The sequence below is a fragment of the Haemorhous mexicanus genome, chromosome 6 (assembly GCF_027477595.1).
Source record: "Haemorhous mexicanus isolate bHaeMex1 chromosome 6, bHaeMex1.pri, whole genome shotgun sequence".
NCBI lineage: Eukaryota > Metazoa > Chordata > Aves > Passeriformes > Fringillidae > Haemorhous > Haemorhous mexicanus.
In genome coordinates this window covers 20282502-20307124 of record NC_082346.1, presented here as the reverse complement: position 1 = coordinate 20307124, position 24623 = coordinate 20282502, and the positions used below count along the sequence as shown (strand labels likewise).

General features: G+C 47.4%; 2 protein-coding genes across 18 annotated transcripts in view; both read left to right on the top strand.

Annotated features, from left to right (window-relative positions):
* Window positions 1-4350, top strand: part of CRACR2B (calcium release activated channel regulator 2B) — a 46433-nt gene extending 42083 nt beyond the window's left edge. For 12 of the 15 annotated variants that reach the window (XM_059849124.1, XM_059849128.1, XM_059849129.1 and 9 more), the window contains 3 exons: window positions 341-448; window positions 1159-1235; window positions 2242-4350. In XM_059849124.1, coding sequence (XP_059705107.1) covers window positions 341-448; window positions 1159-1235; window positions 2242-2326 — 270 coding nt within the window. In that variant the 3' untranslated portion in view covers window positions 2327-4350. Of the gene's footprint in view, window positions 1-340; window positions 449-1158; window positions 1236-2241 lie in introns of those variants that run through there. The other 3 variants (XR_009486902.1, XR_009486903.1, XM_059849125.1) reach the window with 3 other exon arrangements.
* Window positions 4351-7709: 3359 nt separating this feature from the next.
* Window positions 7710-24623, top strand: part of CD151 (CD151 molecule (Raph blood group)) — a 31928-nt gene continuing 15014 nt past the window's right edge. The window contains exons 1-3 of one of the 3 annotated variants that reach the window (XM_059849122.1): window positions 7790-7818; window positions 20885-21005; window positions 23630-23730. The gene's annotated coding sequence lies outside the window, so the exon portion shown is untranslated. Of the gene's footprint in view, window positions 7819-20884; window positions 21006-23629; window positions 23731-24623 lie in introns of all 3 variants that reach the window. The other 2 variants (XM_059849121.1, XM_059849123.1) reach the window with 2 other exon arrangements.

Below are 24623 nucleotides of genomic sequence, written 5' to 3'. Positions count from 1 at the left end.
GACAGCACATTAGACACAGTACTGCACATACAAAAGTTACTGAGCTTATTTAGAAGATCTGCCAGATCACAAATTCCAAAATGCCTATGGGGAAAGCTGCTTTTCTTTAGGCTTCTTATTTTCCTGAGAGGCACTTATGTCCTGTCTCCCCTCTGTCACTGTCTCAGCTCAACATTTGGAATGTTTTTCTAGTTCAAGCTTCCCTTCACAAATCCCTGGGGCTATTGAAGGAATGGCCCTTTAATGATCAAATGGGCCTGATCCTGCTGTCTTGTTTGCTTGGGTGGAAAGGATGTGCTCTGAGTGCCTGGGTCTCTAGGGGTCTTTATTTCTTTTGCAGGAAGGTATAGAGGACGGAGCTGTGGTGTTTCTGCTTGGAAATAAATTGGATGCTGTGCAGAGAGAGACACGGAAAGTGCCCAAGGTGGAGGGGGAAAGGCTGGCGAAGGTGTGACTCAGTGCTCTGCTGTTTGACTTGCTCTGCAGCCACCCTCCAGCTGTGAGCAGGGCAGACTGGCTGGCAGAAAGCCCTTCTTGGAGCCCTTTTTCAGTATGGTACCTTCCCTCTCCCTCCCACTCCCTGTTTCTCCAATGTGGACAGGTACCCAGGTCCCTCTGGTCCAAGGGAAGCTGAGGTGGTGTCCTGTATATGGCAGACTATGGCCCTTGAGCAGGCTCATATATTTCTCTTGGAGCTCAATGCCTCATTACAGTCTTTCTGAGAGGAAGGTGCATGGCTGATTTCCCATTTGAGGGCTCCCTAATGCAACATCATCCTGCCTCTTTCCTCACTCCCTTGTCTGCCTCCCTGCTGGCACCTTGGCCCCTGGGTTGGGGGAGACAGGGTTTCAAAGGTTTCCTGCCTTCTGGACTTGCAAAAAAAGGTAAGAGAATCAAAGTACCCTGGACAGATGTTTTCTTTTCCCAAACAACTCCCCCAGTGCTCCCTTTTGGACACTGGTTTGGCCCCCAATGCTTAAAAAGCATCTCCTCCTGGGTTGGTGAGTAGGGTGTGCACCTAGCAGGGTAGCAGGCACCCTCCTGGCTCCAATGGCTCTTGGCAGGGTTCCTGGGGATGAGGGTGGGCCAGCTCCCAAGGCTGTGGCTGAATGGTGATGGTGGAGAGTCACCGTGGGTGCTTGCTATGCTCTCTGGCAGGAGTACAAGGCTGTGTTCTACGAGTGCAGTGCCATGACTGGCTACAACATCATGGAGCCCATGCTGCACATGGCCAGGTCAGTGAACACGAGCTGTCACCCTGGGACACTTCCCCAGCTGGAGGTGACTGGTGTGGGCTCTCCTGGGGAATGGGCAAGAAGAGGGAGGTGTCAGAGATGAACTTTCTGTCACATCCCAAAAGAGACCTGACTCCAAGTCCTTGTCTCTTGTGTCTGGAAAGCACCAGGTGTAGACTGGACTCTGCACAAAAAGCTTCACATAGTAGAACTGGCTGTAGCAAGATTAGGAGTTCAATTTGAATATATCATCACAAAAACCTTGCATACTGTCCCAGATTTTAAGGTGGTGTTTTCAATTTGAAGTCTTCATGCAGGTCTAAGGGTTCTTTCTCCCCTATCTTAATAAGCACTGAACAGACTGAGCTATTTCAGTGGCAATTGTTTTAAAAGGAGGTAAGATGCTGTTCAGCTGAAAGAAATCTGCTCTAAAATTTTTAATGTACAAAAGGTAGTTTTTGGAAAAAGTGTTTCAAATCTTGCAAGAAAACTATCCTTTTGTTTTCTTTTATCTCTTCACATCCTCCTGCATCATATGTGTTAAAGCCCACAGCAGGACTTAGCTGTTCATTAACTGGATGGATTTACTTATCAGCCAGGTGAATCATATCTCCCATAGCACGTGCCTTCAGCATGCTTTATTACCATGGTGCTGCCCAAGATGGCCCAGACAGGTGGAGCAAACAACCCAGGATTTTGACATCAATAGGGGATCTTGGGAATAAGGCACAGGCCACTCACACTGGTGCTCAGGTTACTAAGCCATGGTACCCCCTCTTGTATATGTCCAGTTTCTTTCCCTGTTCCCTGGAAATTCATGCTCATGCTCTGTGTGTGATTTATCTAGCCCAGCTTCCAGAGAAGTCCAGTCTTTGGGCCTGTCACTTCTTGCAATCTTAAATGTAAATCCTAAATGGCTGGTGGAGAGCAAAGAGCAGAGGCAACTGCCTTGGCAGGAAGAGCTCAGTAACCAGGTTGTGTTCTTGATCTGTGCTGCTCTTTCCAGGTTGCTCACAGCACAAGAAGACAGGCAGAGGGAGAATGCCCTGCAGCTGGAGGATATCAGCAGGAGGAAAGGATGCTGCACATAAAGCACACCAATGTGTCAGCAAGAGACGTGTGCCAACGCTGTATCATGAAGCTGGGGGTTCCTTTCAAGCAAGCTGAATTTGATGGTATCAGCTCTCTAGAGGCTTGGGGATGGTGCAGCTTTTCCCAGTCTGTGAATTTTGAGGCATAAATCAGGCCAAAATGTGCATATTATCTGCACTGTTCTACTTCCCAAGTTTGCATGCAGCCCTGGTCTCTAGAGGCCTCTGCTTCTTTGGGGGAATTTGGCTGGTCTTAGCTAGCAGCACAGACTGGGCCTCTGTTTGGAGAGGCTGGTTCTCTGTGAAGGGATGAAGTCTTGTTCCTCTTCTTTCTGGCAAAAAAGTGGACTAGCAGCAGAGAGCAGAGGACACAGTGGGTCTGTATTAAATAGAATTTCCATGTAAGAGAGAAAGATATTATTTTAAATTTGGGCTAGCTCTAAGAAGTGATCCATCTGTCTCAGAGGGAAGCATCTCCTCTTGGTTCTGCAGTGGCAGCGCTCAGCTGAGAGCCCGCTGTGGTGAGTGAGAACACTTATACAATTTCCTGCAAGATCTGGATTGGGCCCTGGATTTACTGCAGCATTTGTTGGGCTTGTCAATATTGTAGTAACAGATTCCATATGTGATTTGATAGGATGAGTTATTCCATCGCTTTCATTGCTTTGTCACCCTTATGGACCTTTCCACTGTCCTGTCGTATGTTTACAGAACACAGAATCGCTGCCCTGGGACCCACAGGTGCTGGCGTGTGCTGCTGATTCATAGCCCATGGCAGGCGTTGTCTGTACAAACCAGGGGAGCCATATATAGCCTGTTTTAAGGCTGAATGCTGCCTGTTTCCTCCCATTCTCTTATCCTTTCCTGAAGAATCTCCAGCAACTTCCAACTGCCTTACCCGCAGTCCTGAAAGATCCCACTAGAGTGCTTTCAAATGCACCTGGATGGAAGCCCAAGGCAGCTGCCTGTGTGAAATGTACCTTTTTCTCTTGCAGGGACCTTGAGCAGCGGCCTCACTTGACTGGTGAAGGGCCAGAGAAAGAGCCAGACTGAATCTGTTCCCATTGGGAAGGAGCCTTTTTGTCACTAAGGGGTGGGGCAAAGCAGGGCAAGGAGAAGCAGGGCAGAGGTAGAAGCTGTCCCCAGAAGTGCTCCTGTCGGCAAAGCTGCTATGGTGCCTGGCCACGGAGCTTCTAGGGTGCCATGCTTTCTGGTTTGCAGCTCAGCAGCTCTCAAAGCCATGGGATTAAGTGAGATTTTTGTTAGTGCCCTTTCCCCTTTTGTCTTCAAGGCTGTTTCTGTCTGTGACTCTGACATTTTAGACACAAGATGTGATACTGCAGCTGTGACGCAGCCCCCAAACCTTGCGGCATAGGGAAGGTCTGTGGTCTTTCTTCTCTTGGGATGAGGCATTTACTCTCAATGTCTATTTATTGCACAGATTTTGCTGGGAATATCCCAGGCAGGAAAAGTGCTCTGAGTCACCTACAGACATCAGCATTACAAACAATTTCCATGGCTCCTCCTGGTGCCCTTCTGATAGGAAAGAGGAAGTTTTTCTCTGGAAGAGCAGGATTTCTGAGTAAAAGGAAGAGCTAAAAGTAGTGAGATCCTGCTCAGTCCTTACTATTGAGCTGTGGCTCACACAGTTTAACTGCACTAATGCCTTCCAGAGACTGGGAATCAGAAAGCTACAAGAGGCCCTGAAGGAACTAGGGTAGCTGGTGTGGAGCCTGGAGTAAGACCTACAGCGCTGCCAGGGGAACTGCTCGTGTTTGCAAGAAGCTATTTTTGGGAAGGGGAATCCACGCTAAGGTGTTCTGAACCTGCGCCTCCCACGCTCTGTACACAGCACACCCGAGACAAAGGCATGAAACACAAATATGGGCCAGTTCTGTCTATTACCTTTATCAGTGCTGTCAGACTGCAATGGCAAGAACCAGCAGGTTCTTTCAATGTACAACTTTAAGTATGCTTTCTTAGTGTGCAAACAGTACAGGCAATAAAGAAATACTGTCTTACAAGTGGTTGTGTTGAGAGATTTTTTCCAGGTGCTGCAGGAGATCAGCCTCCCATCCTCAATCACTGAACCTAGTGTGACCTTCCCTTCTCACTGCTCAGGAAGTGGCCTCTCCCCCATGGTGGTACACAGGAAGTCTTACAAGCAGGGAGAGAGTTAACCAGGAACCCATGTCTTGGGGGCAGCTCAGGAGAAATTATTCTCCAGTCTTTTTTTACCTCCTTTAAGCAGCCAGAGTCTGTCCAGCTGATTGGGGAAGGCAGAGCAAGGAGGAGAAAAAGGGGAGACTCTTCCCCAATGTCTGTGGGTATAGTGCTTTCAGAGAGGGATGGGTTCTCACCTCGTTACCTGTATCCATAGAACTAAACCTTTATTTTATTAATGTCCCATGCATCCTTTTCACTAGAGTTCGGAATTTGGTTGCTTTTAATCCTTGTGCCCTGGCATGGCTCCAGCTGGATGTTCATGCATTACAGAACTAATCACTCTGCAGTTTTGACCAAACAAATTATTACTCATTTCCCCTGCTATAAACTAATAGCACAAGTAGTTCCTTGTAACATATATATTTTGTAAGCAGGAAAGGGTGGATTTTTGTTTCAAGGATGACAAAGTGGCACAGAATTTGAGTAGGCTGAGCTTGGACAACAGTAAGCAGCAGGGTTGGGGTTTATTACTGAAAGGTCTTTTGTTGTCTCTCAGCACAATCATTAAATGTCCTGCTGGAAGACCCAGGGGTATGTTGCTAGTTTTTAAACCTGTCTGCTAACAGACCTAAATGAGACCAGAATTTCCAAAAAGTTCTTCATTTTACTACATTACTACTTTTTTGTCAGAATCTCTCCTGCCTCTAAATGGAAGGTCTGGGAGCAGCTACCTTTGTAAGTGGCTGCTGGAAACTGTAGCATAAATGCAAATAATGAGATATCCTGAGGGGGCATGAAATGAGGGAGGATGCAAAATAAGACTGCCTGGGGGCTTATACATTCACCATATTGGCTCCAGCCTCTTAGTGAACAAGTGACTTTTTGCACATAATCTGTAAGGTATTTTGGAATCATATCACAAGAAAGTACTCTTCTTACAGCCTGGGAAGCCTTATCCTGGCACATGCAACAGTGCACCTGTGTACACAATCAGGTGTAGGGGCAAAAGAAAAAGCCAGCTGCTCTGATAAGTAGCCACAGCCCCACAAATCCCTGCAGGCCGGCGAAGGGATCTCACTCTGCTTTGCTTTCACTTGTCTGTTTCATGTCAATATGCTAAGGGTAAGCATAAGAGGATTAGGCTGACAGCATCTCTTTGAAAAGCCAAAACAGAGCTGAAAAGAGAGCATTAAGCCACAGTGTTAAATGTGACAAATGCAGAAATTGCAAACGTTTGAGATGTTGTTTACTAGTACCTTCTTTATTCCAGGTCCAAGGGACCTTTTCCGTTTACATATAATTAATGAGTTCCTGTTATGGGGATCAGGCAGTCACTCACACATTATTATTTTCTGTCCTATCACCTTCTTCTGTTTGTGTTGTTTCATGATCTTTTTACTTGTTGATTGCTTAGACTATAAACATATATGTTTGTTGCATTAATAAGTAGATGGACTCAGTTTCTTCATGCAGAAAAGTCAGTTCTTTATTCACAAAGCTCATATTTATAGGAAATATCAGAAGGCACTTAGATCTAATTGGCTAACGCTACACTGACACTTTATTGGCTGGTAAATGACTAGGCTGTACGTCTGTCAAATCTCTCTATATTTGGTTAGTTTACATATTTTGTTCACTGATTCCTATGGGACAGATTTCTTGTTTATTACAGGTGCAACTTATTTTCCTCTCTAAGAATAAGTTGTTATGCGAACAGATTCTCAAGATTTCTTCACCTGGGAACTTAGCTAGCTGCACTTAGAAGAAGTAACAGGCCAGCTAATAATTCAGCAGAGCAAGGCCTGATTTCATAATGCCTTTCTTTCATAATATCTTTACCTGCATGTAACATATATAGACCAAGTACTTAATCTCCAATTGTAAATGTATCTCACAGCCCATGACACTCCTTCAAATGCTTTGTTTGGCAATCTCCCGTTCAGTGCCAATAGACCCAGGCAGTTCAGAGCTTTGTTAGGAGGTGCTCATTACTTATCTGGCTGTGGATGAGTCACACGGAAATTTTGGTTGGTGTGGCTACAACAATCTGGCTCCAGCCTCTCCAGCCTGCAGGGCATGTTTATATATGTATATATATAATGCTGCAAACACTGAAAATACTAGTCCACAGGAGACCTGACCAGGTAAAATTAGTCTCCTCAAGGTAAACAAGTATTTGCAGTAAAAAAAAAAAAAATCTATTCCTCCAGCAATAAACTGAGAACAGGGAGGTGGGGGTCCTGTGGTGTATCTCGCCTTTACCTGCAGCTCTTCCAAGCACAAAGAAGCACTTGTGCCTGGTCATGCCCATTTGCTGACCCAGATCTGCTGGGGTGGGGAGGTTATGTGGTTTCCTGTTTGGCCATGAAATCCCTGGACATGGCAAGAAGGCAGCGGCCCAGTGCGGCCGCTACCCAGGGCTCCACCAAGGAGGGCCAGGACCTGGGCAGGGGCCGGTGTCTCTTGTGGCCTCCACGATCTGCCACGTGTTCCCTGAAACAAATCTGTCAGTGTGCAAGCAAGCTGATCCCCCAAGGCTCTGTTTGATCACTTGGTTCTCCGGCAGCTCTGAGCTAAAGTAGCTTACTCCTTGGGAAGCATGAACTGATTTCTGAGCTGGGCACATGCAGAAGTTAAGGCAAGCACCCGGGAGGTTCTAACCTGGCCTCTCCATTCCCTGCCAGCTCTCCTCTCTTCATCCGACTCCCGAAAAACCATGCGAGGCCACTCAGCCGTGGAGAGGGCGCGGGAGTTTTCCCAGGAGCATCCCTCGCACGGGGCTGCTGCTTAGCACTGAAGTATGCGGGCTGTGGCTCAGGTGAGGTAATGGGAGGATGAGGCAATGTGCCAGTCAGGGCTTGATCTTGATTTACAGGGTGTTTCATGGAGAACACTTTTAACAAGCAGGTCTGACGCCTTAAAAAAAAACCCAAAAGAGCCGCTCCATCTGGAGCTCGCTGTAACGTGTTGCCTGCGGCAATGGAAACGGCAACGTGAGCCGCAGGAGCCGAGAGCCGGGGTTTCGGACGGCGCCGCAGAGCACGGGCGGCCGGAGGACCGAGCCGAGCGGGCCGAGAGCGGCCGGCCGCCGGGGGAGGGGGGCCGGCCTGGGCTGGGGGGGGCCGGCCTGGGCTGGGGGGGGCCGGCCTGGGCTGGGGGGGGCCGGCCTGGGCTGGGGGGGGCCGGCCTGGGCTGGGGTGGGCCGTGCCGGCCGCGCCTCCCTCCCGCCCTCCTGAGGGAGCCTCCCGTCCCTCCCCGCCTGCCTGCCTCCCTCCCGCGCGGCGCGGCAGGTCGGGGCGTGCGGCGGCGCGGAGCGGCGGCCCAGGGTGAGGCGGAGCGCCCGAAATGGCGGCACCGGTGGGACGGGGAGGCGGGGGACGCGGCGGCCCCGGGGGAGCGGGGCCGGGGAAGGGGCCGGGGCGGCAGCACGGGAGAGCCGGGCACGGCGCGGGCCCCGGGCCCCGTGTGCGGCAGCGAGGCCCGGCGCTCCCTCCGTCCCTGCCGGCACCCCGCGCCCGTGGGGACCTGGCCGCGGCCACCTGACCCCGGCTCGACCGCAGCTCTACCGCTCTGCTTCCCCCCCGCGCCCTGTGGCATTGCACAGCTCTGCAGGGGCTTGGCCCTTGTATGCTTTGTTGGTTTGGTTTTTTTCCTTAGAAAAGTGTTTTAACCTGTTGCGGCTGGTGTCATAAACTTTGCACAGCCCGCGGAATTAGTAAAGGTGTTCTGAATGTCGCCATAAGTCTTGTAAAACGATTATTACCCCCTTCCGCCTTTTGTTCCCTTAAATTTCCCTGTTGTACAAATAAAGAGTTGGCCTTTCTGCTGGGCTTGTAGGACCCTTGTAGGCGGAGGAGGGGGAGAACGAGCGCTTGTTTACCACACAGTCCTGGCGATGTTCTGTTCCCTTCTCTTTCTGGAAGCTGCATCAGATGGGGAGCTTATGGCAATGGGTTATTTCTGCACCGTGGTGTCGCTTGCCATGAGGAATCTTTACTAGTAGCTTCTTCTTCTTGTCCTCTCATGAAGAACATATTTTTTTTTATCTTTAAAGTCTGACTTATCCTGAGGGCTTTTGTAATCAACTTGTTGAAGTATCCTGTTGAGTTTTAGCAGTGATGTCTTTATTTCAGGCTACTCTATAGCATCCCTTAAATTCTTCACTGCTTCACTTCTTTTGTCCTCCTACAGTGCTTCCTGGCTTTCTCTGAGGGTTCATGTGGTGCCCTCTAAAAAAAGGGTTGATTGAAATAGCATCACCCATCAGAGGCCATTTGTTGAGTTTTGAAAGATGTCTCTTTTGAGAAAAGACATTTCCTTTGTGACATATATGTCCAATGCCAAAGTTCTTAGGGAACCTTTGGGTGTGATGGATGGCCTTACCAGCTGGTATTGTGGAGGCTGAAGAGTCTTTTAGCTTGCCACCAGTAAGACGAAGGTCTGGCCCAGTCCTCCTGCCAAAGGGCTGTCTGTGGTGGAGGGAGCAGAGTGCCTGTCTTGGCTGAGCTGTTGCTGAGCTCATGGTAACTAGAAAAGTCAGTGCAGAAGTTTCAGTGCATTTATATTCTCTGAAGCATTTTGTGCGCCTAGGACAGGCAGTTCCCAGTCTGTGGATTGTTGGAAGCTGGGGTAGCATCACTTATGCTTTATGCATCTGGTGACAGGTCCCTGTCAAAGGCACAACGCTGGCTTGCACAGGTGGGCTCTGGTTTGCTCCCAGCTGCTCTGGTGCCAGCACTTCTGCGTCAGATGCCCTTGCTGGAAGCTTGAGCTGTGAGCTGGAGGAGGTGGCAGCTTTTGAGCTCCTCCATGTAATTCACCTCAGATCACATCCTTGCTCTGTAGTTTGCTGATGATGTCTTTGAGTTCCCAGCCTGTATTTACTTTTGGTCATATGCTGTATTTCTGCAAAAAGCATGTTTCATTCCAAACTGTTGCTTGTGTTCACTGTCCTGTGGCTTCTGCAGTGGAGGAGAATGACTCCCCCAGTTGCTTGGTAAAAGTCCTGGCACTCCCTGCTGTTTGCTGGCTTCAGGGATCAATGAGAAAATGCCTTTTCTGAGTGCTTGTCCCGTGTGTGACACTTCATTTTACTCTGGAGTCTGAGGTGGTTTATCCCTCTTGTGGTACACTTTGTGAGAATTTAATCAGTTTTATTTCTCCTAACTCAAAGCAGGTGCGTTAAAGGGGTTTAATTTGTTACTTGCAGTGCCGCTTCTGAAAGTGTCTCTCTTTGGGTGTGATACATTCTTCAATAAGGGGGTGGAAGAAAGCTGCTGGTATTCCCTGTCAAGCAAAAATGCTGGGTGGGAGTGGCTGTGAAGGGCTCTCTTTCCCCTTAGGAACTTTCCAGCTGGCCTATCATTCCCAGCAAATAAAAGTTGTAGCATGACTTGAACTGTTTCCATCAGACATGCACAGAAGGCAACAACTCTCTTGCTCTTGAGACAGCCCTGAGGGGGTTGATTAGGGAGCTGTGTCTCTTCTAGCCAGGTTATCCCACAGGCAAATTCACTTGTTCCTTCTACATAGTTTGGCTTCTTAGCTCACGAGCACATTGAACTGTTGGTTATGGATGGAAGGAGAATGTGTGTTTACATGTATTTGTTTGTGTAACATCTCTTATCACCATGTGTGATAGTCTGCTTGTGTCGGACTATCCTGTCTGGCATTTCCGGGTAATTTGATCATTTATAAAGCAATCATACTGTCCCTCTGGTCTTCTTGTGCCTTCTTAGGCAGAAGCTTAGAAAGAAAAAGATTGACAGCCTTTGAAACAACAACAAAAAAAAAGCTGTGCTTTTTCATGTCCCAGTTTACCATTACTACCCCCAGTGGCCTCATCAGCCTTATTCCTTAAGCCTCCTGAGAGGATGTTCTACCCCTCAACTCTACTGTCGGCTCTTGAGCTCAACACTGGGTTATCTCCAGCTCTCCCTGGATGTGTGCACTGACAGCTGAGCTCATGGAAAGCCTGAGGGAGGGGTGCTCCTAGAAGTGACAGCTCATCTCAGCTTCTCTAGCTTTGAGGAACAGCAGCCTAAGTCTCCCTGGTTATTTCAAAACCTTCAAGATCCTAAAGATACAGACCAGGTCTCCTTCTGTCTCATTCACTCATCCTGCCTTTCAGACACTGAATGTGGTTTTACTTTTGCCACAGCAAAGCTGAAATGAAATTAACAGTGTCACTATAAAACCACCCCATTGTCCCATTCTTTTTTGTTTGTGAATTTTGACAGAGCTTTTCCCCAGGATGGTGACCATCTTCCCAGTCTGTGAGAAATGTGCTTTTCCCTGCTACCCTGTGTCTGAAGCCAGGGTGTGGAGGGAGAAATGAGGAATGGCAGATGTGTGGAATGGAGATGAGGTGTTCTGTCAGTTCTGTGGAGAGTGCCTCATTCCATCCCTCCCCACAGCACAGAAGGTGTTGGCTGCCAGGCCCTTGATCTGCCCTATAGTAGCAGCCCTGCTGATGGGCATCTCTCTTCAGTGCTCCTTTCTGTCCTGCCTGCCAGACTCCTCTGGTTGTGATCTCAACAGCCTGGGATCCTGGAGAACGGATTCAGGGAGTCTTACTAAGTCCTGTGTCCTGGCTGCTGGCAGTAATAAAATTCTTGGCAAAATGAGCAGGAGGGTGATGACTATTTTCCATTCCTGGAATTTCATGGCTGAGTAAGAGATATGTTTTGGGCTCTGGGCATTTGGGTGTGACCAGCTTGGTCCATGTTTTTAGCCCGAGTTTCTTGTGCTGGTCGGGTGGTATGACCCCAGCTCTGTATGGCCAGAGTGCAATAAGCTCAACATGGGACTGAGAGTGTGTCCAGCTCCTTAGAAGGATGCAAGCATGAATTGATGCCATGACATGCCAGCTGGGCTTTTCATGGACTTACATATATATATATATGTGTGTGTGTGTGTGTGTGTGTGTGTGTGTGTGTATTTCATGCATGCTTTTGATGCCAGTAGTGGTGGACATTATTGGTAGCAGGATACTGGTTTAGTGGGATAAGGAAGGATATCAGGAATTCTGTTCTGCAACAGTTGAGGGAAGGTCCTTGTCAGCTGTTTAAATTCATTTGGGTGCTGATCTACAGGCACTGTCTGCAGGGTGCAGCCAAGCAAATACGCACTGAGCAGCTCTGATGGACATTGCATTGCCTGCATCCCTGTAGGCTGCCATGGAGCTGCCTCTCCTGCCTGCTGAGGTGAGTGCATCCCAGAGCAGGAGTGTGGAGGATGTGGGGTGTGGCACGGCCTCTTAAGAGAGGTGGAAATGAGATGTGTGGGAGGTGCAAGAGAGGATGTTGCTCAGACCCACAGGTTGTTCCTGTCGGCGGTAATGAGGCTTTATAAAGAAAAGCTGAGGCAGAAGTCGGTGACATTAAATGTTTGGCATTGACTGTTGTTTCTTATCTGTGGCTGCTGCCAGATCTGGGTACAAAAGGAGGAAAGTTCACTTGTTAACCCAGGTTTTCTTTACTTTTATAAGAAAGAAAGCAGCAGTGGGGAGCTGGGGCAGTGGGAAGAGTTGTGAGGGTGAGTGCCTGTGCTTTGGTGAAGTCTGTCCTTGTAGCTGTGATGTGGAAGATGGACACTTAAGAAACAGTGGAGTTAGGCTGCAATTTGCAGCATGTTTCCCAGATGTCTTTGTTACTGTAGGAGAGGGGTAGGTTTAAAGGAAGAAATACCTTTTGGAGATGCTGTGGGAGAAAGATCTGCTGTGCTGTACAAATGGATGTGGTGAAAACATGTCTGATACCTCACACTGGAACACTTCTGCTCCTGTTGGGAAGAAGTGGACAGGAGACAGACCAAGCACATGGTTATTATTTTGCACTATTGGCATTGCATGGTGGAATAACAGGTGTATTTTGGAGTCTGGGCTGCATTTGGATCTTGTTGATCTTGCTGGACTATCCAGTCCCAGCCAGAAAAGTGCTGTACAGCTTAATAGGTGCATCTCAGACAGGAGTGCAATCAGCTCAACACAGACTGAAAGTAGTCCTTGGCAGCTCTTTCAGTACAAGCATATGACTTACCAGCATAGCTGGAGGATGAGCAGGGGATTAATTGGCTCATTCACTAATGAAATTCAGTTAAAACTGGAACCAAGAGTGGTTTGAGTTAGGAATTACTGTGGGAGGTAGGAATTACTGTGGGAGGTAGGAATTACTGTGGGAGAGGTTTCTGTTTTGTGTGGAGTGAGTTGCTGACCTGTTATCTGCTAGAGCAGCAGCCACAATGCCTCTGGTTTTTAGGGAGTGCTCTGACCCTCATTGTCCACCACGGTGCAACAATAGAGAAAATAAGGAGGAAGGATGGTTTTGGTGAAATGTATCTCCTATCAGAGCCAACTGGCAGATGGCAGCCATGCTGACATTTCTGACATGCCAGGCAGTGAGCAGGACTTTTGTAGTGTCTGACAAGGTAGGTGTGAGTCATGGCTTGTGAATGTCAGTATTTCTTCTTAGCTTTGGTGGAATCCAGAAGGGAGAAATTCATATCCCACATCTCACCCCCACGCTGCCCTGGGAACAGAGATGGTTGGCTCCTTTTCTCCATGGCCACTGCAAGCTGCATGCAGAGCTCCCAGGGAGGTGGTGGGGAGCTGTGTGTGCCATCACAGGGGTGTGCAGTGAGTGCAGCAGCCAGGCACATGGACACGTGGGAGCACAAAAGAGTCTTGTGGTTCTGTGTCGGGTGCAAGGAATGCGTGGATGGGAAAGTATTAGGCTTTGTGCTTGTGGTTTTGGCTGTTGAAGCATAGAAAGGGTGAGTCCAGTCCTGTGTGGAAGTACCACTTGCTGAGGAGTTGACCTGTGGTTGGTTGCAGGTTCCCCCTTGCTATGTGGAATAGCCCTTTTCCATCTTTGCTGGGAGACTTGGCTAAAGGCAAGAGGTCTGCTGGAGGTGAGGAGACATCTGGTGTGGTCTCCAATGTGTCTTGTCCACTTGGAGGGTTTTTAAAAGGACATCTTTCTAGTTATTGGGAGGACCTCTTCCTATATTTGGGGAAGAACTGTCAGGCTGGTTCCTGCACCTTTGACTCCCAGTTGTCTGGGTTTTTTCCTTCTCCTGAGCAGGGAAAGAGTGCAAATATCTGGCTGAGCTCATGTTTGAGGAATGAGGCTGTGTTCGGCCTCAAAAGTGGGCTCTGGAGAGCCAAACAAAAGCCTGTTCTGTCCATTGTGCTCCCCACAGGGCTCACCTCTGGTGTATGCAGTGTGTCTGAGGCAGGAAGAAAAAAGGGAACTTCAACCACTGTGCTTAAACTGGGACAAGATGGTGGTTGCTGACTTCACTGGGCTCTTTGTGCCCTCAGGCACTGTGGAACTGTGCATCCTTCTCACAGGTGTGCTGCTAGAAACCTGGGAGGAGGGAATAGCAGACAGTTGCAGAGGAAAACCTCTGCTTTCACTGGTGTCATGAGCTTTACTTTGGCTGCAGCTGTCTCCATGTGGAAGAGAATCCCCTTGAAGAAAAAAGGGTTCTATTGTTTGCTACTTCATCGAGAATTTTAACAATCTTTTAAGAAAAGAAGAAGGGAGGGGAAAGCCAGCTTAGATGAGAGCAGTGAGAGTAGCCAAAATAAATTATTGTAGTTACATCAGTGTGATTCTTATCAGTAACACATTTACAGGGGGTAAGTGGGAAGCTGATTTCCCTGTGTATGAGGGTGCAACTGCTGTGGATCATTAGTATCCTCATAATTTTTGACCCTGATAACCATGTGTGGCCAGCTCTGGTCTCCTCTCCCTGCATTATCCCACCCTGGACAGTCAGAGTGAGAAGACTCTTTTGGCTGAGGTGAGTAATTGGAGGAATATTTTCTGTGCTAGAATTGACCTGGTTACTTCCAGCATGGATTTTAGGGTTTTTATCAATTCTTCAAAAGCAAGAGATAAGTTTTGTTTACTGGGTTCCTCTATCCTTGTCTATCCTAGAGGAGCCTCATTTTCACAGTGGGCATTTAGTATTAAAGATAGTTACTCAGTTTCTTCAGAAACTTTTGACTGTGTTGTTTTTGGATTTTCTCTTGGATATGTTTTGCTTTTAATACTTAAGGACTTACTGAGAGTCAACCTACAAGTGAGCTGTGCTGTGGACTGCTTTTCCCCTCCTGCTCACTAATGGTATTGGATGAATTGAAAGATGGATAATGAGTCTGCCCAGCAACGGAGAGCAAAGTGCTCTGCTGCTTTCTGCTGAGCTCAAAGAAGTCTGGATGCTGGGGATGTGCCAGTTATGTTTTTAGAGGCTTCTGAGGGAACAAAGTATGGTTTCTCCCATCTCCTGAAATGTTCTTGAGTCTTCTTGCTATTTGAGGGTTATTCCAGGGTAGAATATGCTACTGTAGAATACAGAGTGGACTGCTTCTGGTCTTTAAATGTTAAACTTTAAAATAACAGGAGATCAGATGAGATGATAATGGTTCCTCCTGACCTGAAAATTGACCTCTAAGGTGGATAGGGTGGTTGTGGGCAGGATTAAGTTTCAAAGTAATTTTAGGCTTTCCTTTATTGAAGCTTCTTCATAGACTCCTAAGTTAACAGGAGGGTGGTTTGGTGCAGAAATCCCCTTCAGCATTTCCCTGTTTCCTTTGAAGTCCAGCTGTTTTGTGCTGGCATCTGTTAGAACCCTTTCCCACTTTCTTTTCCTTGCCAGCTCTAAAAGAAGTAGATGATTACAGTGTCATGGTTTAACCCCAGCCAGCAATTATGTACCATGCAGCCACCCCTCCCTCATGCCCCTGCCCTGATGGGATAGAGTGAAGAATCAGTAAAATAATATAATTAAAAGTTATGGGTTGTGATAAGAGCAATTTATCAATTGAACCAATGTAAAATATGCCTATAGTAGTAATAATTTTAATAATAACAATAGTAGTAATGAAAAGGAGAGTGAGAGAGGAAAAAACCCCAAGAAACACAAATGATGCACAACACAACTCCATAGCCTGTCCCCCAACAGTGACCATCAGCTCAAGGCCAGCTCCCCCCAGTTTATGTCCTGAGTCTGACATTCTGTGGCATGGAACTTCCCTTTGGCCAGTTTATATCAGCTGTCCTGTCCATGGTACTTCTATGGCATGGAACATCCCTTTGGCCAGTTTGGATCAGCTGTCCTGGCCATGGTGTTTTCCTTCTTGTGCACCTCCTTACTGGCAGAGCGTGGGAAATGGTCACGTCCTTGATCTAGAGTAAGCACTGCTTAGCAACAACCAAAACATGTTTGTTATCAACATTGTTCTCCTACTAAATCCAAACCACAGCACTGCTCTGGCTACCAAGGGGAACACTGACTATCCCAGCCAAACCCAGGACATACACTGAGACAGACTTGCCCAAGGTGCTGTGCTGATTATGGCTCTGTACCCCTCATGGAGATCTGCCCTTTGCCTGTGCCTTTGCTCGAAGCTGCAGAGAGACCAGGGCAAGCCCCGCTCCCCGTGCCACCGGCAGAGCCAGGTGTTTCAGGGAAGCCGTTGCTGCCAAGGGGCTGGGGGATTTCTTCGGAGCTTAGTGGTGCATGCTGTGGAACCAGGGACTTCTTTGTAGCTTGTCTCCTGCTGCCAGCCTTGGTGAAGGGCCAGCAGGTAATTGCCTGGAGGCAGTCCTTGCCTCCCGGTTGTTTATTCACGTGCTGATGCCTCCCAGTCAAGTTTGCAGGCTGCTCCAAAAACAGCTTCGTAAATGGTTTTGGTGGAGTCGTTAAAACGTGCTACACAAGGGCAGGGCGGAAGGGGGAGGAATGTTTTATTTTTGGCTGGAGTTGTTTAATTTTGCTGGAAGAATGATCCTTTTCAAGGCAGCCTTATGCAGTGTTGATTGAGCATTGTTTCCAGCACTGCTCCTATAGCAACAGGAGAGAGACAGCTCCTATGAACTTCGACTTATAGCTCTGGGAAATGAAATGTCATTTAATTGCCTTTGACTGTGCTTGATATTTGATCTGACTCTAATAAAGTGATTTTAGCTGTGGAGAGGAATATAACTCCTCAAATCGTTCAGTGACCGCTTCAGAACACCTCCAGAGACAGTGGTACTGGGGATATATATAAGGACTGATGGTCAGAAGAGATGTCTTGTCCATTCCTGGTGCTGCTGTTAGGAAAGTGGGTATTTCCAGATGTGACTGTTCCCACATGAGGATATTCTGTGTAGAAAGGGAGGCTCCTGAAATTGTCACTGCATCTGTGGTTGCCATGATGAGGTGAGAGCTGCTGCTGCCCTGTTCTGTGTCTGCATGATGTTCCCTATTCTGTCTGTGTGCCAGGGCACTGCAAAGTGCATCACCCCATTCCTGGTACTGCAGGTACCTGCTCCACTGCTGGCATGCTCAGAGGTTTTCTCTGGCATGGCTGGCTCCAGTCCTGAGCTAATCAGCAAGAGGGCTGAAGCGGTAAGAATGTTAACCTTGGTTTCCACTGCCAAATCCCTTGTCAACTGGTTTTAAATTTGATTTTACTGGAGTTCACTCTCAGGCAGGCTGCTTGGAGAGATGTGTGGGATGACTCCAGAGACTTGCTTTCCTTATTTGCACCGCAGAAAGTGAGAGCAAGAACAACACACTCAAAACAAAACAAGTTTTGTACAAAAGCTAAAGCTGGTGTGGGTTTTTGTGCACCTCTTGCTTTGTGCTGTTTGCAGTCAGGTGTCTTGGGCACAGGCAAGGCAGTGAGTTCTAACAAGTAACTTGAAAACTTTGTGGTTTATAGCTTTGTGTTCTGCATTGGTCTTCCAGCAGACAGGACAGCTTGGCTGCTGGAGGATGGATGTTGAGGCGGGCAAATTCGCTTCTTCTCTCTGCTGGGAGAGGCACTTAATCTCTCTGTGTTCCTGTTATAACCTGCTCTCTTTTTTCTTTATTGGGGTGCTTTGAGGAGACAGAGGATCTTTCAGGCAGTGAGATTATAGAACACTGTGTGATTGAGAGGCTAGAGATGTACCTTGTGGTGGCACACAAATTGCCTTCTCTCTCTTCCAAATACTGCTGCATAAGTTTTTATAGTGGGATTTTAAGCCCTATAATTTGTTTGTGAGTTTGGTGCAGTGAAGATGACAATCTGCCGTGGGATATGCACCTGACACTGTGGGGAGGCAGAAAATCTACTGGCTTTTAGCTGAGCACCTTTTCAGTGTACAGATTTGTAGGGAACAAAACTGCACTGAGACTGCAGCCAAATTTTGAGTGACTGTGTAGCAGCTACAATACAGCACATGTTCTTTGGTTAGTCTTTGCCCTCAGCACAAACCACTGTGTAAAAACCCAGCTTTTTGCAGAGAGTGAAAAAATGGTTATCACTGCTGCATTATTTGGAGAGTGCTTTGAATTCGTGTGGAGAGTTGTCTGAATAGGTTTTGTGGAGGCTGGGAGGATTCTATCTTCCCAGGACTTTTAGTGCTTGTTGACTTGGTTCTAGTACTGGCATGGCTACAGAGCAGGGAGGTTTTGTGAGCATTCTGTGAAAACACTGAGAACCCAGTGGCTTTGCTTCAGAGCACTGGGCTCAAAATGAATGGGATGAATAGGAAGATAATGAATAGGAAGGGATCAGGCAGAAAGCTGATTCGGCACAAAATGTTTTGTTTAGAAATGTGGTTTAATGCTACTGGTAAATTCTCCAGTGCAGGCAAAGCCCTGCTTAAAAATAAAAAAAAAAAAAGGAAAAGAAAAGCCCAAACAAATAGAACTCCACAATGCCCATGAGCAGAGTTGGGAAAATAGAATTTATAATACCAATAGTAGGCTGCAGTGAAGAGTTTGCCTTGTCTGTTGGCTGACCCTGACCCATCTGAACTATTGCTCCTTGTTGTGTCAAACCTTCATTGCTGTGAGCTCTCTGCAAACACAGCCAGGCACTGATTTCTGCAGCTTCCAGTGAGAGAAAAGAGAAGGTTATTGTTCCTCTCCTCAGCTCAATGACTAGTGAAGTGGTTCCTGTGTATAAATAGCGTGAAGTGCTTTGGGATCCTTCAGGATAAAGGAGGCCTTGTGGGATACAAGAGGAGGTTGTTTGACGCAGAAGGAGTTTCCCTTGGTCACACAGTGGGTGCTGGTCTCTGCCTGCCTTCCAGCTCCTGATGGGGACTAGGTGCTTGGAGGGGCTGCTTGTTTCCCTGCTTTCCCACTTCTGGGAGCAGGAGACATGGGCTTTGTGCTCTCAGGTTGGGGCTGACTGAATGTTTTGTCAGGGAAGGGCTTTTTGTTTGCTTTGTAGTGAAACAGTGCTAGGGTACAGATACACAGTCCCAGGCACGCTCGATCACTCTTATCTTTCTCTCTTATGCTTTCTTTTCTTAATGGTTGTAAAATTGGTTTTATGCCAAGGTCCTTGTTATCCTCAAGGATTCTGCAGCCAGGCATTGCCTCACCCAGCTTGGCTAACTCTCTCATAAAATACTTAATTTGCAGTTATGTGGGTGGTGTTGAACATGTAAATCCTTGCTGAGTTTGAAATTTATGCTTATTGTTATTTATGCTTCAGTAAGCCCCTCCCCTGGGGGAGTAAACAGTCTTGAAAATATGAGTCAAAGGTCTGAATGCTCTTCTCTGGAGAGACAGTCTTGTCTCAAAGAGCAGGTGTATTAGGCATGCAGCTCCTCTCTGGATACTTGGCTCTTACGAAAGTGAGCAGGAGTTTGGAGGCTGCATCTCTCTTGAGGGGTCTATTCAAAACACAGCACCTTGAGCCAGGGCAGAAGAAACAAGAGATTTGGCAAGCATTCTGAGGGGTGACAGCAGAGGTGTCATGTGCCCGTGGAGATGTTGCTTTGACACAGACTCTTGATATGATATCCTCCCAGACTCCCAGAATGGGAATGAACTTACCTTCTCTCAGTTCTTTGGAAAAGTGCTCTCCCAGTCAAGAGGTAGGGTCAAGCAGGGTCTGCCAAAGATGTCAAGGAGGTGGGATTTTGATCAAAATCTCTTCTGTGTGCCTGTCCCCCCTCTCCCTCCTAAATTTAAATGACAATTCTTTAGAAGGAGCTTTTCCTCCTCAGTGGATGCCTGACTTATGTTTTGCATTCTCCCCAGTCCAAGGCACAAATACTTTGACTTTGCAGCATGTTCCAAAGTGCTGAGATGGAAAGCAAAGCATTGAGCTTTGTGCCCTGGGTCAGCTTTCCCTTCTGAAAAGCCAGGAGTGTGGGAGCTGCATGAAGCAAATGAATAAAGGGCAGGGCCCTAGGGCTGGTCTTGGTGAATTTGGGCCCAGGCTCAGGAGGATTAAGAAGTATTGCTTGCCTTCTAGGTGACTGCGCCTTTTCTCCTCTCCCTAGCTACTCTGAAAGTTCCCTTATCTGACCTTTAATTAACAAACCCAAGAACTTTGTTTGGCCTGCCTTCCAGTGGTGCAAGAAATGGAATTTCCACTTGTTTCTCTGAATAGATGTATTTGTGGTCTAGAGGCTGTGTAGTAATGTGAATCAGCAAATTTCTGGCTCTTATTGGCATCATTTTTCACAGGGAATGGAAGCAGGCATAATCCAAGCTGGTTATAAATGAAGGTGTGTTGTCCATACTGTGCTAGTTTGGGACCCTCTACCTTAGAAGAACAGGGGAAAGAGAGGATGCTAGAGACCATGTCCAGTACTGCAGACTTAGGCAGCCTAGCTGCCTCCACAGAAATGACAAGCCATGGGATGACACACCAACGTTAGGGGGATGGAGTGCTTGCAAGGGCCCATAGCCTGTTGCTCTGCCATGTGCTGGGTACACTGGAGAACATTTCTGAAAAGGTGATGTGGCTGACAGCACATCTACACTGGTACACTCAGTGTGGGCAACAAACGAGAGGACCTGGAAGCCACTGTGCTGCTAGAAAGCCACAACCTACTTGCCATGACTGAATCTTGATGGGATGAATCCCGTGACTGGAGTGTGGCTATCAATGGCTGCATGGCTTCATCAGAAGGAAGAGCTGAGGGAGCAGAGAGGGTGGGGTTCCCATGACCAGGTTGAAAACTTTACCACTTCAAGGCACTAACACCAAGAAGGGCTTTGCACTGCACAGAAGGATCTTCATGAGAGGCTTTCTCATAGAGTTGCTTTCAGGCCTTTTCCACCAGAATGAGCTGTCTTTTTGTGTACACAGCCTTGACAGAATTGATAGCAGCATTTACAGGATGCAGCAGTAAATACAAACCTGTTCTGACAGCTTTCTACCAGCAGAAGATGTTCATGCTCCCCCATGCTGCAGTTAAGCTCTTCCCTGTTATCCAGTGCACACTTTGCAGTTTAATCAAATGCATTCAGAAGAGGTATTCTGAAATCAGGTGCTCTCTACTTAAAGGACTTGATGGCAAAGCATATAATCATATATTGATTTCAGAATAGTCTCGGGCATAGTTCATGATTCTCTGCATCTCTCTTCTTTTTTTCCTTCAGCTTTCTGCTTTCCTAAATCCAGCAGCAGACTATAGCCAGCAAGAAGAGAGGGGGTGGAAAAAAGCCTTTGAAGAGGACTGAACATTTGCACTGGTGCTGTCACCTGCTTTGGTGGTGAAAGGTCAGTGTCAAGACTGCTGATCCATGTTGGCTGTCAGTTTGGGGTGGATAATGGTACACGGTGTGAATTTGACCTCTTTACCTGCAAGCTTTAGAATTCCTCTCCTGGGAAGGCTTTACTTAATTTACTTTTAGCTGCTTTCTGGCAGGTGAGAAGCAGCTGGAGGCCCTTTCTGAGGATGTTCAGTGGGGTAGGTAGTGTCAGTGGTAATGTTTTCATCTTACAGAGAGGGAACTCAAGAGAGGTCATGCTTTCAAAGGCTGGAATTTAGCCTTGACGAAGAATGTCAGTGAGTTTGCTGAAGATTAAAGTTATTGGCCCACACCTGCACTGCACATACCAAGAGAAGGATGTCTGCTTTGTTTGCTGATAGCTGCCAGGGTTATCTGGCCCAGCTCAGATAGTCTCCAGTGGAACATTTCCCTCCAGGCCAGCAGTGTGCCCAGTGATTGCACTTTTGTTACAGCATAGGTGCAGTGGGATTTCCTGCAGTGAGTCTTTCTTATGTGCTTTGGTAAAGATGTTAGAAGTTATCTAAGTTGTGATGTATGAGTTATCTGTGGAATAGTTGTCACTGACGTGTTGGATACCAATTTGCTTGCTATCACTCAAAAATCAATACTTTTAAATAATGGTGCTTTTAATGGCCTGGGAGCTATTCATTTTCTTTGGCATTGTTTCTTCCCCATCTGTCACATGCTGCTTTAGGGCAGGTTGTGTAGAAAAACCCTGCAGGCCTGGCTTTCTTTGCTGTTTAATTAAGTGCTGTTACTGTGCAAGTTGAGGCAAATGTACCAAGCAGTGTCTGGGATGACTAAATGAATATCTATCCAGCAGGAATGTGTGTGTGTGTGCATGTCATATGCTTTCTGAGCTGGGCTGTGTGTGCATGCTTATGTGTGCCTCTGGATCTGCAAAGAAAAATATAGTGGTGTGGTGTGGAACACACAGACAAGTCCTGCCATTGAAATTTTAGGTTTCACAGTTGTCTGTGCAGTGCTTGTGTTCCCAGATGCTCTGCACCCAGAACTGGAGCCATACTGCTCAACTTCGGGTGAGCTCTTGTGGTCTGGTTTTTCCTAAGGGTTCAGTCATGGTAGGTGAGAGCCCAAGAAAATCAGACCATAGAATGGTTTCACGTTTGATGTCATCCCAGCCTTGCCTGGCAGTCATGCACTGTGTATTCTTACCCTCCAAGGAGGCTGTGGCTTGCAGTCACACAGGGCAGGATGAGCTCCCTCTTTATCTTTTTTATCTTTTTGAGATGTTTGCATAGGTTCCTCCTTGCTTCACTGATATTCCACTGTTATCCACTGTTACTCACATACTTCATTGTTAGCATCTCTCAATCTCTGATGTATTTGAACCAGCAAGCCTCATAAATTATTGCCAAAGTCCCTTTACCAGGCATTCCTCTCATTATAGGTATGTATTTTACTAATCATAAAAGAGGTTGTTCCAGTTCACTGGCTGAAGTAGTCTTTGCTGGCAAAAGCAATTTGAGTCCATGAAATCACATTGGTGTCGGTCTTTTGCCAATTTGCCAGTCACCTGGAGCCTGTCATGCCTCTCAGCTGGCATTCCTCCATCAGCAGAGTTTCTCAGTGCAGATCCTCATAAAATCACTGGGTTTAGAGAAAGATGAGGGTCTTGCACTGGGGAGGAAGAGAGAGGCAAGGGTCAGACTGAGGGACTTGCCCAAGTCTATGCACGAAGTCTGTGTCAGAGTGGGAAGCTGGATTCAAGCTGTTCAACTCCCAGTTTCTTGAATTAATCTACAGACTGTTACCCCTCCTTTGCATCTACAGGTTCTGTCACTTGTTTTTTCCTCTCGGCTTAATGCATTTTGTTTTCCCTAGAGAATTATTTCTCTCTGTCATTTCTGTTGCAGTGTGAATGTGTGTGGGCTTAGTAGGAACCTCTTGTTGATTCTCGTGACTTCCATAAAAATACTTCTTTCCATTGTGTGACTAAATTTCACAGCCTGTATTCCTTGATTGCTTGCTGAAATTTAACTTGCTGATGAAGCTACTGTCTGTTGGACTGGACCAAGTAAACTTCATTATGGAAATACTTTTAGTCTTCTAACCACTTTTTCAGTTAGCAAAGTACTTCCCATTATGAAGCTCATGTTTAATTAATATGTTTTTATGTAATTGTAAATATACCCTTGTGGCAGAGCTTTCCATTTCCTGTTCATCAGAGAGCTCATGTGTAATTATTGATAGTGATTCAGAACAGGTTTTTTTCCACAGTGTTTAAAATAGAACAGAATTATGAGTGTTAATTACTGTTGCTGCTCCTTGTCCGGTTTCAAGAGTGATTCCTATCAGTTCTGAGGGCTTGTTAAAAGGATGACTGAAGGCAAGAGACTGGCTATGTCAGTGAATTCAGGATGAGGCCGTCATATTCATCCTGGTGCTGTGACACTGATCAACACCTCTGTGCTTTTTGGGACCACGAGGCTCAGAGCCTGAGGTGCCCCTAAGCCTGGGAAGCAGATTGTGGTTGCCCCCTCCTGCTCTGGGGCTGCTAGGGAAAAGCATTTCGCTGTAGTCTCCTGCGCTCTCCTGCTTTCCCCGAGGACCAGGATAGCTCCCTGAAACCTGATCCTGTCTTTGCAGGTGATGGGAGGCAGCAGATCACCCTGTGTGAGGCAAGGAGCACAACCACCCCTTCCAAAAAGAGGGTCTGCAGAGCTGCCTTTCCCTTAATAGTTGGCTGGGTGAGTCATTAAGCATGCAGAGGCAGCCAGTGCCATCAGCTCTGCTCCTGGCTAGGAAGGATAGATCAAACAGGAGACAGCCCTGATTGCTTTCTGATTCATGGTCTGCCATCCCTGGTGATTCACCCTGCTTTATAAACCTGCAGCTGTTCCCTGCCAGCTCTCTGGAAACAGGCATATCCTCTCCTGCCAGCAGCGAAGCCTGGCTGCCTGAAAGGCCTGTACCCAGTGCTGGGTGGAGCAGGACCTGCAGTCTTGAGGGGGATTTCAGACTGTCTGTCATGTGATGCAAGTGCAGTCTCAGCTGTGTGTCTGCCCAGTCCTCACCCTGGACTAGATGGAGCTGTGACTGGGATTTCTGAGCTCTTGGAACAGAAGGAGGGACAAGTTAGTATCCCTTGCTAGGGCCCACCACCTGCTGTATGGCAATAGGTAGGGGACAGACAGATGGATGGATGGAAGGAAGCAGTGAAGGAAGACTGGTTCCTAAAACCCTCGGGAGCAAGAGGGAAACTGAGCCAAGAAGCCTAAGGACAGAAATCATGGTTATCCTCCCCTGGTCAGTCTCTGCAAACCTGCAGTGCACATTCCTCTACATACAGCCCTGATATTAGGAGGGGTGGCCAGAAGTCCTGTTACTGGAAGACATCTCCCAGATCTGGGCTGAGGTACCTGTTCTGAGTTGTGCAGGCATGTGTGGCTGCCTTGCTGCTGCCATTCTTGTTCTGTAGCTTAATGAAGCCTCTGGGAACTATAAATCTGTCACCTTCCATGAATGCTGTATTCTTGGGGCTTCTTCTCATGGAGAATTTGCAAGCCTGGTCAGTGCATACAGTACCAGCAGCATCCATTCCTTCCCAAAGCCCGGGGCACTTTTGTGCCGCAACATGGTA